The 15,850-nt window shown below is 39.3% G+C and overlaps 1 protein-coding gene across 4 annotated transcripts in view; it reads left to right on the top strand.

Annotated features, from left to right (window-relative positions):
• Positions 1 to 15,850, top strand: part of CEP162 (centrosomal protein 162) — a 115,345-nt gene that overhangs the window by 69,211 nt on the left and 30,284 nt on the right. For 2 of the 4 annotated variants that reach the window (XM_011282478.3, XM_019830923.2), the window contains 3 exons: positions 802 to 906; positions 8,840 to 9,052; positions 12,670 to 13,322. In XM_011282478.3, coding sequence (XP_011280780.2) covers positions 802 to 906; positions 8,840 to 9,052; positions 12,670 to 13,322 — 971 coding nt within the window. The remainder of the gene's footprint in view (positions 1 to 801; positions 907 to 8,839; positions 9,053 to 12,669; positions 13,323 to 15,850) is intronic. The other 2 variants (XM_019830922.2, XM_019830920.2) reach the window with 2 other exon arrangements.

The following is a 15,850-nucleotide window of genomic DNA, read 5'->3' as shown; positions in this document are numbered from 1 at the left end:
CCTTATCACAACCTGTCAGGTCCCTGTATGGTCTGAACCCTGCCTGCCTGTCTCTCCAGCCTCATCTGTATCACACTCCACAAGTCACTGTCCTGCAGCCACATCAAAACTCTCTCTGATTCTTGAACATGCCAAGCTTGTTCCACCAGTTGCCTTCACTCGATTACTCTGGCCTATGTTCTTCCATGTCTCACTCCTCATTCAAGTCTCAGCTCCAAATTCTACTCCTTAGAAAGACCTTTCCTGATCTTGTAATCTAATGGAGCTACCAATCCTGCCCTCTTCTGACCCTTTCACTCTATTTTCTTCTTTTTTTTAAGTGTGTGTTTATTTTGAGAGAGAGAGAGCATGCACATGCAGGCATGTGCACAAATGGGAAGAGCAGAGAGGGAGGGAGAGAGAGAATCCCAAGCAGGCTTCACACTACCAGCACAGAGCCCATCGCAGGGCTCAGTCTCATGAACCTGAGATTATGACCTGAGCAGAAATCAAGAGTTGGATGCTTAACCGACTGAGCCACCCAGGCGCCCATGTTTTATTTTCTCCATAGCATGTGTCACTCTCTGATGTTATTTTATTTACTTGTTGTTTTATTTTATTAGCTTATCATGTGTCTCCTCCATCAGAGTGCAAGCCCTGTTAAAGCAGGGACCTGGCTTATCTTGTTTGCCCTCCGTGTCTCCAGCGCAGCACCCTATCTGGGAATTAATAAATGAATGAATGACCTACCATTATGCTTCTCTCCTGGTGTTTCTCTGGTATGTTTTAAATATGCTTAACAGGTTCTTTACTTATTGACAGGTTGAGAAACTGAAAGCTGAATCTGGAAATCCATGTATTCAGCAGAAGATACGTTTAAAAGAGAAAGCAGCTGATGCCAAAAAAATTCAAGACCTAGAGCGACAAGTATGTGTTCAGGGTAAATTTTAATTAGGGCATTTTTTTATACAGAGAATTTTTGTTTTCTGCTATTTCAGTAGTTCCTACAAAACATAGTCAACCTGAAAATTCTTACTTTTATTCATTTATTTTAATATAGAACTTCCCTCTAAATATTCTTTATATATAATATTTAAAGTGACAGCCATAAAAGTAGTAAACAACATCATTTTGTACAACCTGTGGCTTTATACATGAAGAATTTTTAGGCTGCTGTGCCTCATTTGATGGTAGACCTATGGATGAAAGGTTATTTTCATTCCAGCTCTATTAGACATCTAGAAAGAAGCAAGCAGCATTTTAAAACTCTGGGTATAGAATTAGGATTCCTTCTCCTCATAAAAGTTTGGTGAGAGAGGTACAGGAAAGGAGACTTTTAAATTGGGAACATGTTAGAAGTGCTTGAGAAGTGTTGCAAACACCCTGGAAATAAATGGAACATTTAGCCTTCCAAAATGCTCCGTCATTTTGAGTTCTTGCTCACCGTCAAGCTTACAAGTATTCATTTTATGGTCAGTATAGCTGGGAGACCTTTTCAAAAATTATGTAGTAATGCTTATTAGGATAAAGATTTTTTTCATTAAAGTAGTCATATGTGGGGTGGAATATTAACTTTTTCCTTTTGTTTTTAAAACTCTGTAATTTAGCATTTGTATTCATAACTCAATTATTAAAACAAAAGAAGGATTTCCAGCCCTGTGCATAAGGGAGCGTAATTCTATAGTCAAGTCATGACACTTAAATATACAGTTATTATTCCATCACAAACCCAAAACTGTGAGGTCATCACTGGGCTCAATATTATCCCAGTTTTCTGAGAGAAGGAAAACTAAAAAATTAGCTTTTTGTAACTTTTACAGGACCTGTTCTTACAGTAAAAGGTATGGTCGGTAACTTGGCGTAGTAGCCAGGAGAAGAATAGGACAGAGGTATTTTAAAGAGTTAGAAGTATTCTGAAATAACTATAGTACAGGATTGCTTGCCTATTTTTCAGTGCTTTTGATTTAGATTAGCTAATGTAGACGAAGCCATCCAGAATTGTGAGAGAGAAAAGACCAAAGCAACTACTTCCCTATTTGATGACTTTAAGAGAAATAATTTAGAAAGTTATTTTATTTACTTGTTGATTTACTTTATTAGTTTCTCTCCTCCATTGGAGTACAAGTGCTGTTAAAGCAGGGATCTGGCTTATCTTGTTTGCCTTCTGTATCTCCAGTGCAGCGCCATATCTGGGAATTAAAAAATGAGTGCAGAACTAAATGTATCAGGGTGAAAACAAATGAAGCATGCTTAAAAGCAAAAGTAAGACTTGAAATGGTAAATCATATTGACTAGAAATATAGCATTGAATACAATTTATCTTCCTCTTGTATTAATGCTTTCATTAAGGGGTGCCTGGATGGCCCAGTTGGTTAAGTACAAACCGGCCCAGGTCATGATCTCATGGTTTGTGAGTTTGAGCCCCATGTCAGGCTCTGTGCTGACAGCTCAGACCCTGGAGCCTGCTTCAGATCCTGTGTCTTCCTCTCTTTCTGCCCATCCCCCACTCACACTCTCTCAAAAATAAAAAAATAGGGGCGCCTGGGTGGCTCAGTCGGTTGAGTGACCGACTTCAGCTCAGGTCATGATCTCGCAGTCTGTGAGTTCGAGCCCCTCATCGGGCTCTGCGCTGACAGCTCAGAGCCTGGAACTTGCTTTGGATTCTGTGTCCCCCTCTCTCTCTGCCCCTCCCCTGCCTCTCTCTCTCTCTCTGTCAAAAATAAATAAACATTAAAAAATAAAAAAAAATAAAATAAAAAAATAAAATAAAAAAATGCTTTTGTTAAAAAATGTATTGGCTTGCCATTTTAGACTATATCTTTCTAAAATATTGTTTATTAATAATATTTTGTATAGTTTACTGTGTGTACATTTCAGATCTTACTCTGTTCCCATGAACATTTCCATCCTAATGATTTTAAACCTTACTATATATTTATTGTTTTAATGTTTATTTATTTTTGAGAGAGAGAAGAGAGAGAGAGCATGGGGAGGGGCAGAAAGGGAGGAAGAGAGAATCCCAAGCAGGCTCTATGCCGTCAGCACAGAGCCTGACAAGGGGCTCAAACTCAACAAACTGAGATCATGACCTGAGCCAAAGTCAGAGGCTTAACTGACTGAGCCACCCAGGCGCCCCTAAACCTTAATATATATTTTATTTTATTTTATTTTTTAATTTTTTTTTCAACGTTTTTATTTATTTTTGGGACAGAGAGAGACAGAGCATGAACGGGGGAGGGGCAGAGAGAGAGAGGGAGACACAGAATCGGAAACAGGCTCCAGGCTCCGAGCCATCAGCCCAGAGCCTGACGCGGGGCTCGAACTCACGAACCGCGAGATCGTGACCTGGCTGAAGTCGGACGCTTAACCGACTGCGCCACCCAGGCGCCCCAATATATATTTTAAAGTAAAGGTATACCACAGTGTATTCAGAATCATTTTGGAGCCATATTCTGAGATAGGTTAATTATAGAATAAAATATCTCATTTTCTAAATAGTTCATAATTAAAAATGGGGCCAATTAATTAGATCCCTGTTATAATGAAAATTTCAGATTATGTGCATTTTTTAATTCATACTTTTATTTAATGGAATATTCCATAGTTTAATTTCCAATGAGAATTTTTGAAAAAGCAGTTACTTTTGTGTATGACAGCCACACTGGTATCAGTGACCAGCATTTACTCATATCAATGACCGAAGAAAAATATTAAAAAGCAAAATTAAAGAAAATATAAAGTAAAATCTAATTTTCCCCAAAAATGTAATAAGCACTTCAAGATATCAAAATTAGGTTGAAATATTTCTTAAAATTTTAAGTGAATGCATTAGTTATAAATGTGTTAAAACATTCTTTTTTTTTTTTCTTTTATTTTTACATTCAAGTTAGCATATAGTGCAATAATGATTTCAGGAGTAGAATCCAGTGATTCATCACCTACATATAACACCAAGTGCTCATCCCAACTGTCTTCCTTAATTCCTGTTGCCCATTTAGCCCATCCACCCACCCATAACCTCTCCAACAACCCTCAGTTTTTTGTCTATATTTAAAAGTCTCTTAAAAACATTCATTTTTTAAAAATCTAGCTCTTCTCTTTTCAGTATACATTTTGTATATGTGTATGTATGTACCTTTGTATGCTTAGATCTACTTCAAATAACTAGATTTTTAATACCAGAGAAAGCGAAACTTTGAAAATGTCACAATTGAAGTTATCAATATTTGTATCTGGATATATTTCAATTTATGGTACATATATGAAAGTGCAAACAGTCTTCATGACTGGAAATATTTACTATAAATGTTATAAATGATAAACAATATTCAATGCCTAACATGAACAATATTCAAGTTATATATAGGATTTTAAGTACCAGCAATGCATCTTGCCTTAGGGAGGGTAGTTTTTGAGACCAGATCATAATAAAAGCCAACATTATCAAGCCCTCACTGTATACCGGATGTTCTGCTAAGCACTTTACCAAGATAAATGTCATTTGATCCTCACTTAAGTGTGCCAATGCCATGAAATTGGTATCGTCATTCCCATTTTACCAGTGAAGCAAAAGAAATGTAGTTTGAGGAGTAGACACAGGTCATAAAGCTGGTGGCACAATCTGAACTCCAAACAAGCTCTAACCAGTGCACTAGACTGCCTCTCAGGTGCTATTTTATTTTATTGTATGCTCAGAGGTAGAAAACTATTCAGTAAAGAATTTAGTATTTTAATATATGTTTTTCAAACACATCTAAACTGTAATTTAACAAAAACAGGTATAAACACATGTACATATATAATATCAAGCTCTAATTTCTGTAGACCCTGGTACAGTTCTTTCTCACAAAAAGACCATAAAATATGTTATTGCTTAATAGACTAAATGAAAAGTAGTGTTTTGTGAAGACTTCATTAAATATCATCTAACCCTCCTTGCTTTCTAATTGAAAGAAGTAACTGTAATTTTAAAAATAGATTAAACTTGGGGCGCCTTGGTGCCTCAGTCGGTTAGACGTCTGACTTCGGCTCAGGTCATGATCTCACAGTTTGTGAGTTTGAGCCCTGTGTCAGGCTCTGTGTTGACAGCTCAGAGCCTGGAGCCTGCTTCAGATTCTGTGTCTCTGTCTCTCTCTGCCCTCCCCTGCTCGTGTTCTGTCTCTCTATCTGTCTGTCTCTCTCTCAAGAAATAAACAATACCAAAACAACAGAAAGAAAAGCAATAATAGAATATTATGAGCAATTATATGCCAATAAAATGGGTAATCTGGAAGAAATGAACAAATTCCTAGAAACATATACACTACCAAAACTGAAACAGGAAGAAATTGAAAATTTGAACAGACCCATACCAGGAAGGAAATTGAATTAGTAATCAAAAATCTGCCAAAAACAAGAGTCCAGGGCCAGATGGCTTTCTGGGCGAATTCTACCAAACATTTAAGGAAGAGTTAACACCTATTCTCTTGAAACTGTTCAAAAAATAGAAACTGTTTCAAAAAATAGAACTGTTTCAAAAAATAGAAATGGAAGGAAAACTTCCAAACTCTTTCTATGAAGCCAGCATTACCTTGATTCCAAAACCAGACAGAGACCACGCTGGAAAGGAGAACTATAGACCAGTTTCCCTGATGAACATGGATGCAAAAATCCTCAACAAGATATTAGCCAACAGGATCCAAAAATACATTTAAAAAATTATTCACCGTGACCAAGTGGAATTTATACCTGGGATGCAGGGCTGGTTCAATATCTGCAAAACAATTAATGTGATTCATCACATCAATAAAAGAAAGGACAAGAACCATATGATCCTCTCAATTGATGCAGAGAAAGCATTTGACAAAATACAGCATCCTTTCTTGATAAAAACCCCCAAGAAAGTAGGGATAAAAGGAGCATACTTCGAGATCATAAAAGCCATATATGAACGACCCAATGCTAATATCATCCTCAATGGGGAAAAATTGAGAGCTTTCCCCCTAAGGTCAGGAACAAGACAGGGATGTCAGCTCTCACCACTGTTATTCAACATAGTATTGGAAGTCTTAGCCTCTGCAATCAGACAACACAAATAAAAGGCATCCAAATCGGCCAGGAGGAGGTCAAACTTTCACTCTTTGCAGATGACATGATACTCTATATGGAAAACCCAAAAGTTTCCATCAAAAGACTGCTGGAATTGATTCATGAATTCAGCAAAGTTGCAGGATATAAAATCAATGCACAGAAATTGCTTGCATTCCTATATACCAACAATGAAGTGACAGAAAGAGAAATCAAGGAATCGAACCCATTTACAGTTGCACAAAAAACTGTAAAATACCTAGGAATAAATCTAACCAAAGAGGTGAAAAATCTACACACTGAAAACTATAGAAAACTTATGAAAGAAATTGAAGAAGACACAAAAATTGGAAAAAGATTCCAGGCTCCTGGATAGGAAAAACAAATATTGTTAAAATGTCCATACTACCCAAAGCAATCTACATATTCAATGCAATCCCTATCAAAGTAACACCTGCATTCTTCACAGAGCTGGAACAAATAATCCTAAAATTTGTATGTAACCAGAAAAGACCCCATATAGCCAAAGCGATCTTGAAAAAGAAAACCAAAGCAGGAGGCATCACAGTCCCAGATTTCAAGCTATACTACAAAGCTGTAATCATCAAGACAGTATGGAACTGGCACAAGAACAGACACTCAGATCAATGGAACAGAATAGAGAACCCAGAAATAGACCCACAAACGTATGACCAACTAATCTTTGACAAAGCAGGAAAGAATATCCAATGGAATAAAGACAGTCTCCTCAGCAAGTGGTGCTGGGAAAACTGGACAGCGACATGCAGAAGAATGAATCTGGACCACTTTGTTACACCATACACAAAAATAAACTCAACATGGATGAAAGACCTCAATGTAAGACAGGAAGCCATCAAAATCCTCAAGGAGAAAGCAGACAAAAACCTCTTTGATCTTGGCCACAGCAACTCCTTACTCAACATATCTCCAGAGGCAAGGGAGACAAAAGCAAAAATGAACTACTGGGACCTCATCAAAATAAAAAGCTTCTGCACAGCGAAGGAAACAATCAGCAAAACTAAAAGGCAACCAACAGAATGGGAGAAGATATTTGCAAATGACATAGATAAAGGGGTAGTATCCAAAATCTATAAAGAACTGACCAAACTCAACACCCAAAAAACAAATAATCCAGTGAAGAAATGGACAAAGACATGAATTGACACTTCTCCAAAGAAGACTTCCAGATGGCCAACCGACACATGAAAAAATGCTCAACATCACTCATCATCAGGGAAGTACAAATCAAAACCACAATGAGATACCACCTCACGCCTGTCAGAATGGCTAACATTAACAACTCAGGCAACAACAGATGTTGGCGAGGATGCGGAGAAAGGAGAACCCTTTTACTCTGCTGGTGGGAATGCAAGCTGGTGCATCCACTCTGGAAAACAGTATGGAGGTTCCTCAAAAAACTAAAAATAGAACTACCCTACAACCCAGCAATTATACTACTAGGCATTTATCCACGGGATACAGGTGTGCTGTTTTGAAGGGACACATGCACTCCCATGTTTATAGCAGCACTATCAACAATAACCAAAGTATGGAAAGAGCTCAAATGTCCACCGATGGATGAATGGATAAAGAAGATGTGGTATATATACATACAATGAAGTATTACTTGGCAATCAAAAAGAATGAAATCTCGCCATTTGCAACGATGTGGATGGAACTGGAGGGTATTATGCTAAGTGAAATTAGGGAAAGACAAAAATCGTATGATTTCACTCATGAGGACTTTAAGAGACAAAGCAGATGAACATAAAGGAAGGGAAACAAAAATAATATAAAAACAGGGAAGGGGACAAAAGAGACTCATAAATATGGAGAACAAACTGAGGGTTACTGGAGGGGTTGTGGGAGGGGGGATGGGCTAAATGGGTAAGGGGCACTAAGGAATCTACTCCTGAAATCATTGTTGCACTATATGCTAACTAATTTGGATGTAAAGTTTAAAGCATAAAAAAATTAAAAATAAATAAACATTAAAAAACTTAAAATAGGGGTGCCTGGGTGGCGCAGTCGGTTAAGCGTCCGACTTCAGCCAGGTCACGATCTCGCGGTCCGTGAGTTCGAGCCCCGCGTCGGGCTCTGGGCTGATGGCTCAGAGCCTGGAGCCTGTTTCCGATTCTGTGTCTCCCTCTCTCTCTGCCCCTCCCCCATTCATGCTCTGTCTCTCTCTGTCCCAAAAATAAATAAACGTTGAAAAAAAAAATTAAAAAAAAAAACAAAAACTTAAAATAAACTTCAGTTGGAGGGGGACATTTGTAGGAGGGTTGGGGTAGGGTGGAGATTGTTGCACATAGGGGCAGGTGCTTAGGAAGCTGTGTGTTTATTGTACAAACTCTGTACATTCATATGCAGATGTCATTTTTCAATCAATAGATAGTATAAATACAATCATCAAAGGGAGTCTGTGGGAAAAAGGGAAGGGAAAAAGCTTTCTCTTCAGAAAGATTGTTTATTACTAGTACAGTAGAAAGTCCCAAGGTCTGTTTCAGATAAATGTAAGAGGATTTCTGTAAATTAACCAGTAACCAGTACTAAATTAGACATTAAACTATAGGGTTTTAAAATCAGATAATCTAGGGATGTAAAATTTGAAATTAATCTGTGTTTCTGTGCATATGATTCAGTCTTGTGATGTGCTATAAACATCTCTTTGAAATCTAGACATGACTGATAGAGCATAATCTCAATTTATACATGAAACTGCTTAATTTTAATATATTTGTGATCTTACCTATATGCAAAAATATTTTAATAGGTTAAGGAAATGGAAGGAATTCTAAAGAGAAGATATCCCAATTCTTTACCTGCTTTAATACTGGCTGCATCAGCAGCTGGTGATACAGTGGATAGAAATACAGTGGACTTTATGGAGAAAAGGATAAAAAAACTAGAGGCTGATTTGGAGGGCAAAGATGAAGAAGCAAAGAAAAGCCTTCGTACCATGGAACAACAGTTCCAGAAGATGAAGGTGGGTGCCGTCTAGCCATGGACATGGGGCTCAGATCTCAAGGTTTCAGTATTGTGGGAGCTGGGCACTTCTTAGGTCTCATTTTAACAAATAATTTTAAACATCCTTCCCTGTAAGACCTTTACCATGCGTGTCAGTAGATGCAAAAGAAACCTAGACCCATCCTATCTTTTTTGCTCTCCTTTATCTACTTTTCTTTTTATTTCAAGCGTAGAAAATCAAGCACAGTGTTCCTCTCAGTGATGCTAGAATTAGTGGTAATTAAGTTATGAAAAGGCAAAGTAAAACATGTCTGGTGTATATTCAGTATAAAATTGTTTTTTAGTTACCATGGGTGAAAATACTTTTTTGAGGGATGCCTGGGTGGTTCAGTCGGTTAAGCAGCCCTCTCTTGATTTTGGCTCAAGTCATGATTTCAAGGTTCATGAGATCAAGCCCCATGTTGGGATCTTGCACTGTGGTGTGGAGCCTGCTTGGGATTCTCTCCCTCCCTCCCTCCCTCCCTCCCTCCCTCCCTCTCTCTCTCTCTCTCTCTCTCTCTCTCTCTCTCTCTCTCTCTCTCTCTCTCTCTCTCTCTCTCCCTCTCCCCCCTTCCCCTGCCTCTCCTATCCCTGTTTGTGCATGTGCTCTCTCTCTCAAATACACATTAAAAAAAAAAAAAAAAAAGAAAAGAAAATACTTTCTTGAAATTTCCCTAGACAAGGGGGAGGAAATGAGACAGGAGTATCTTTGGAGTAGAGCAGGGAGCAGGGCAATGTTGGTTGAAAATGTCTTACTTTCTGAGTTTTTTAATCCTTTGTGAGGAATGAATCAGAAAATACAAGTAGTAGGATGACCAAGTATGAAAGAAGATGTGATATTTAATTTACTTTTAAAAATTTGTTTGGCACACAGTTTCTGCAGTAATTCTTGCTAGATGCTTTCACGAACATTTTAGTTCATCCTAAATCACCAGTGAGAAACAGATATTGCTACTCTGCCTCACAGATGAGGGAACGGATGCTCACAATTTAATTTCTTGCCTGAGGTGCTATTGCTGGTGAGTGACAGAGGCCTCAAATCCACAGGCCACAGATTTCTATCTTGAGAGAAGCAACAGATGATAGAATATTAGATTCCAGAAACAGTAAAAGGTTGAAAACCTGGAAGTACATTGGCCTGCTAGTTAAGGTCATGTCAAGGAAGTTGGCTTTACTTTATTTCATACTCTTTCAAATCTCTCAGCCCCCTACCTGGTTTTCTTTGTTCTCCTGTCCTAAATTCCAAGGCGTACTTCTCTTTTAACTACCCTCTTTTCAACCATACTTACCTCCCTTACCTTCTGCTCCAGCTCACCCATCTCTTCCTCTGCTCCTCCTCTCACACAGATCTGTGTTTTGTGAGGAGGTGGCATAGTTGAGAGAGGAGAGCTGTCACGGGTGTCTAGGTGTCTGATCCTGGGAATTTGCTTGGTGCTACTTGGCAATCCTCTCGCTGTGACTGATCAGTTTCTTCCATTCCCCTAAACACTCACCACAGACCTCCTTCCATCAGGTTCATGTGACCCCCCACACCACCTTTAGCAGACTGCCTCCTATCCATAGGAGACTGTGGCATGATGGAAAACACACAGGCTTTCTAGGGTCAGACCAACCTCCAGTCCCCAGACCTGACTTTGTGCTAGTTACTTTACCCTCTGAGCCTCTGTCTCCTCATATGTAAGAGGAGTTGTTATCTACAACTGACTTATTGCCAAGTGTGCCACTTTTTCTCCTGAATTTCTTTCAATTCCTCTGTTCCTTTTCATCACCGTGTTACTCGGCTGCCATCATTAAGAAACAATGACCTTGATAACTATTGTAATCTCCTGACTAGTTTACACATACCCACATCACTCCATCCTCTAATCAGCTCTTGATGCTAAAGCCAAAATTATATTTTCATATCTGTGTCTTATACACACACACACACACACACACACACACACACACACACACCTACCTTTATTTATATCCCTCAATCACTTCCTGTTCCTCTTAGGTTAAATAAATGGCCTATAAATCCATGTATAGCCACACCCCTCTTGCTGTCCAGTGTGTTCTCACACTGCTTTCTCATCCAGTCATATGTGTTTCTCCTACTTGCCATGTTTCCTGCAGCCACAGAAGTTTGTACACTTACCTCTGACTGGTATGCTCTGCCCACCTCTTTCAGTTGAGATGTTCCTGCCCTTTAGCTCTTAATCCAAGCATTGCTACCCCAGTGAAACCTTCGTGGACTCCCTGGTAGACAAATTATCTTATAGGCACTTTCCATGCACTTCTCCATTGTGTCTACCATGTTCACAGCTGTTTCGATTGGATCATGAGTGATCTCTCTCCCCATCTAGCTTCTGGACTTCATGATGGCTGGAACTGTTCTGCTTTTACTCACCATTGTGTTCCGTCATTCAAGACACAGAGTAGATGTTAAAATATTTTAGTTAATCCTTAATTCATAGGATATTGGGAGGATTGAGTGGCAAAATATATGTAAAGCCCCACGGCCTTATGTGGAGTATAGCAAACATTCAATAAATGATTATAGTAATTACAGCTACTATTAACATTCCAGTGACCACATAGAGGCTAGAATTCCAACCCTCTACCTGATTTTTATATATCTAAGTCTCTTCACCGTGATTTTTCTCTTTTTGTGCTTCCTTAGCCCGTCCCATTCCTGTCTCTGCTCACTCTTTATCACTTCTTCCTTTCATTCTGGTTCCCAATACACACCAAGCATTAGATTGCCTTTGCAGGTGTTCTTCCTACTTCCGTAATGTCCCTGCTTCCACTTATCCCCAAATTTACATTCCTCTCCCAAGCCCAAACCTAAATGTGCTCCCTCTATTCACTCTTCCCCCTTCTCTCAGGCACACAGGGGGAGCCTCGTCCTCTTTGCACCATATTCATAGGCCCATTATCACAGTTATCATAGGACACTGAAATTTTCCATCGCTCTCCTGACCAGGCTATAAACTGTTTGAAGGCATGAGCTGGACTTCTTTATCTCTAGAATCTGGTACAGTGCCTGGCACACAGTGGTAGCTCAATAAATATTCATTGAATGAATGAACACTGCTGTGCCCCCTCTGCAGAATAACCTGCTCAGGTTATTTTGTTTATAATAATAAAGCTGCAGTGTGACAAATCCAAGCTGACTTACTCCCTATGAGATTCCTAAATTGATACTAGCAAGTTGAAAACGGGCTATCTCTTAAAGATTTCAGCGCCCCCGATATCTTTCCCTGTTTATCCTCAGTATAGTTTGTCAGTTTGCATAGAGAAAGGTACACAATAATAGGTTTGATTGTGATACTTAAAATAAGTTTTGGGGTGTACAGAAACGTGTTATATAATGTTTATAAAGCAACACATTAATTATGAAATTATACAACATATTGAGAACATATAATGTTATGCTCTTTAAAGATTAGGACTTCAGCCCATTGGACTGACTCAGGGAACAGAGCTAGAAGCATCAGAACATGTAATGAATGCCTGAATGAAGGAATAGGTAGGACCTAGTAGAATGCTGGGCTTTGGGAACAAGTGATATGCTTAGCAGTGGTTTGACGTTACATGGATTCCTTTCTGCAGATCCAGTATGAACAGAGACTAGAGGAGCAGGAGCAGCTACTTGCCTGCAAATTGAAGGAAGCACCCCAGAACCAGCCTGACAGCTCCTCCAGGGTTGAAGCACTAGAGAAGGAGCTCGACGACATCAAGGAAGCCCATCAAATCACTGTAAGAAACCTTGAAGCTGAAATAGACATTCTTAAACATCAGAATGCTGAATTGGAACTCAAGAAAAGCAATAAAGAAGGTAACGATTTCCAGTCTATAGAACTCCAGGTAGAACAGGCTCATGCTAAAGCTAAACTGGTGCGACTCAACGAGGAGCTGGCTGCGAAGGGGAGAGAAATACAAGACCTTTCAAAAACTGTGGAGAGGCTCCAGAAGGAGAGAAGGATGATGCTGTCTAATCAGAACTCTAAGGGTAGAGAGGAAGTGACTGCAAAAAGGGGGAAGAAAGATGGTTTGCATTCAGGTAAAGGAAGTGCTAACTCATTCCCTGGAACCCTGGATGGCAAGCGTTACCAACCACACACTTTTACTGATTCCCATGTTTCAGAGGTTTTACAAGAAAACTGCAGATTGAAAAATGAACTGGAGAGATTAATTGTGGAGAGGAATGAGCTGAAGATGAAATCTGAAGCAGCAGTGACCCAATTTGAAAATTCCATGAAAAGGTAAACTGTGAATTTGTAAATATATGGGGATATAAAAAGATAAAAATGCCAAAATTATAAGATAGATTTCCTCTAGATTGTCAATTTTACCCTCAACTGAATTCATCACCAAATTTTATGAAGTTGTATTGCATTGCTAAGCATAGATCTCTTTCAGAGTAGGATCCTCTACCTGTTGAAGGCCAGATCCTGATAAGCCTGAATCTCTGTGTCAGCCCAAACCATGTGCTTGGGCTGACTGATCTTGTCTTTCTGCAGTTTTCCAGATGGTGTTAATAAGCTGACCCGCTGGGCCTTCTTATAAATGAATGTCATCATTTATGATTGCCATGGGCAGACTGCAGAAAACTGCTTTTATTAAAACTAGCTGACATTCTAAGAGGAAAAGTCCTCTTTTCCAAAATAACTCTTAAAGTTAATCTAGTGATCACATCCATTCATGCCTTAAAGAACTTTTGTGCTCATTCCTTCTCAGAATCACCAGGTACTGTCTACTGTCTTTCCTCTGAGCCTTCTAACATGCTCAGATCTTTTTGTCCATCATCAAACCAAGTCTCTACTCATCTTTCTGTCAGGAACACTTTTCCACAAGTAGCGTCTTATTTGCAACTCACTTCCTCTTAACCGGGACTCTTATCCTCAGCACTCTTTTAAATGTGATCTCTCAGTAGTGCTCTTTCCTGGTCCAGTGGTGTTTTCTCCATTTTCATTCTCCTTGACATTGTTCTTTCTTGAAATGGTTTCCTCCCATAACCTCCATGACTCACACTAGGGAGTGTGACTAGTACGCCTCTCCTGTACCTTTAACCGACTCCTGACTCTTCATTCTCCTTCCACAAAAACCAGACTTCTACCAGGGTTTATTTTCAACTTTCTGTTTATTCTCTGTTCTTTATCCATTGCTAAATTCATGAATTCTTATGGCTTCTATGAACCATGAACCCGATTTACTTTTCAAGGCTGTTTTCTTCCCTGAGCTCAGATGTTAAATCTACTGGGGTTTTTTGGATTACTCCTCTTGGACTCAGTAGTATCTCAAATTTTATTCCTTTTTTTACCTATAAACTAGCTCCCCTCACAGCTTCCCCATCTCCATCTAGCACCATATTTTTTCAGTTGTCAAGTCCAGCTTTTACCTCCTTTATTTCTTGGGCTCGCAGTTTATGGGGGTGCTTCCTTATAAATAGGTCTCCTTTCACTTTCTACCTTACTGTAGTGCAGCCTTACTTGCTTTACTACAGCATCCCACCCTAATCTCCCTGATTTTAGTTTCTGTCTCCCCTAATCATTTTGCTTAAAAACCATTAATATTCTTAAATATCCCTGTATTTGAGTTACTCTGCCCTCCACTGAATCCCAGCTTCCTGAAGTATCACGACTAACTTACTCCATGTGGCTTCTCAAGTGCCATCACCATTACAAGACTTCTGTGTGGGCCTTAGTTGCTGAAGGTCTTTACTACATTTTGCTCGTTCATGTTTCAAGTGCTACCTCTTCCACAAAATATCTCCTAGAGCCTCTCGGGAAATTTCCTGCTCTCCCTTCCAACTCCTCCATAACTTATATACCATGTGCCAGTATTGAATATCAAGAAAGCACTAATCAGACAGTGCCTGGTAACTCCTTGAGAACTGATATAAGATTATACTTCTTTGCAACGTGGTAAAGGAGCAGAGTGAGCATAGCAAGCACCAGACAAATGCTTATTGAATGATGGGCAGCTGTGTCTGAATGCTTGCAGATTGAAACCTTGTGTTTTTAGTTCTTAATGTGACAATAAAAATAAAGCTATTTGGAAAGAATTGCATTCCTTCCTAGAAAAAATTGAAATTTATCCTATAAATTTTCCTATATATAATTTATAATTTTTTAGTATTGCTTAATCTGTTTTTCAGGCAGCTCTGGGCCTGATAAGTAAAGAATAACCTTTCCTAATCCCACAGTTAGGCCAGTGGGGTATTTTGTTTATTTGGTTTTTTGTTTTTTACTTTAGTTCAGTTGTGTCATAAGTGCTTTAGATTTTTATGCTTTTCCATACTGTTTCCATGAATAAATGTTCATATAGTCAAATAAGCAACTGATAAATTTGTTTATAGCAACAGTGAGTCACTAAATATCTGCTTTGAATAAAATCCTATCATTTTTGGGGGGTGCGTGGGTAGCTCAGTCAGTTGAGCATTTGACTTCAGCTCAGGTCATGATCTCACAGTTTGTGGGTTCGAGCCCCACATTGGGCTCTGTGCTGAACACTTGCTCAGAGCCTGGAGCCTGCTTCAGATTCTCTCTCCCTCTCTCTCTCTCTCTCCCTCTCTCTCTCTCTCCCTCTCTCTCTCTCTCAAAAATAAATAAACATTGGGGCGCCTGGGTAGCTCAGTCAGTTAAGTGTCCAATTTCAGCTCAGGTAGTGATCTCACAGTTCATGAGTTCGAGCCCCGTGTCCGGCTCTGGGATGACAGCTCAGAGCCTGGAGCCTGTTTCAGATTCTGTGCCTCCCTCTGTCTGCCCCTCCGCTGCTTGCACTCTGTCTC

Source organism: Felis catus, chromosome B2 (genome assembly GCF_018350175.1).
Source record: "Felis catus isolate Fca126 chromosome B2, F.catus_Fca126_mat1.0, whole genome shotgun sequence".
NCBI classification, from domain to species: Eukaryota; Metazoa; Chordata; class Mammalia; order Carnivora; family Felidae; genus Felis; species Felis catus.
This window is presented reverse-complemented; position numbering and strand designations above follow the sequence as displayed.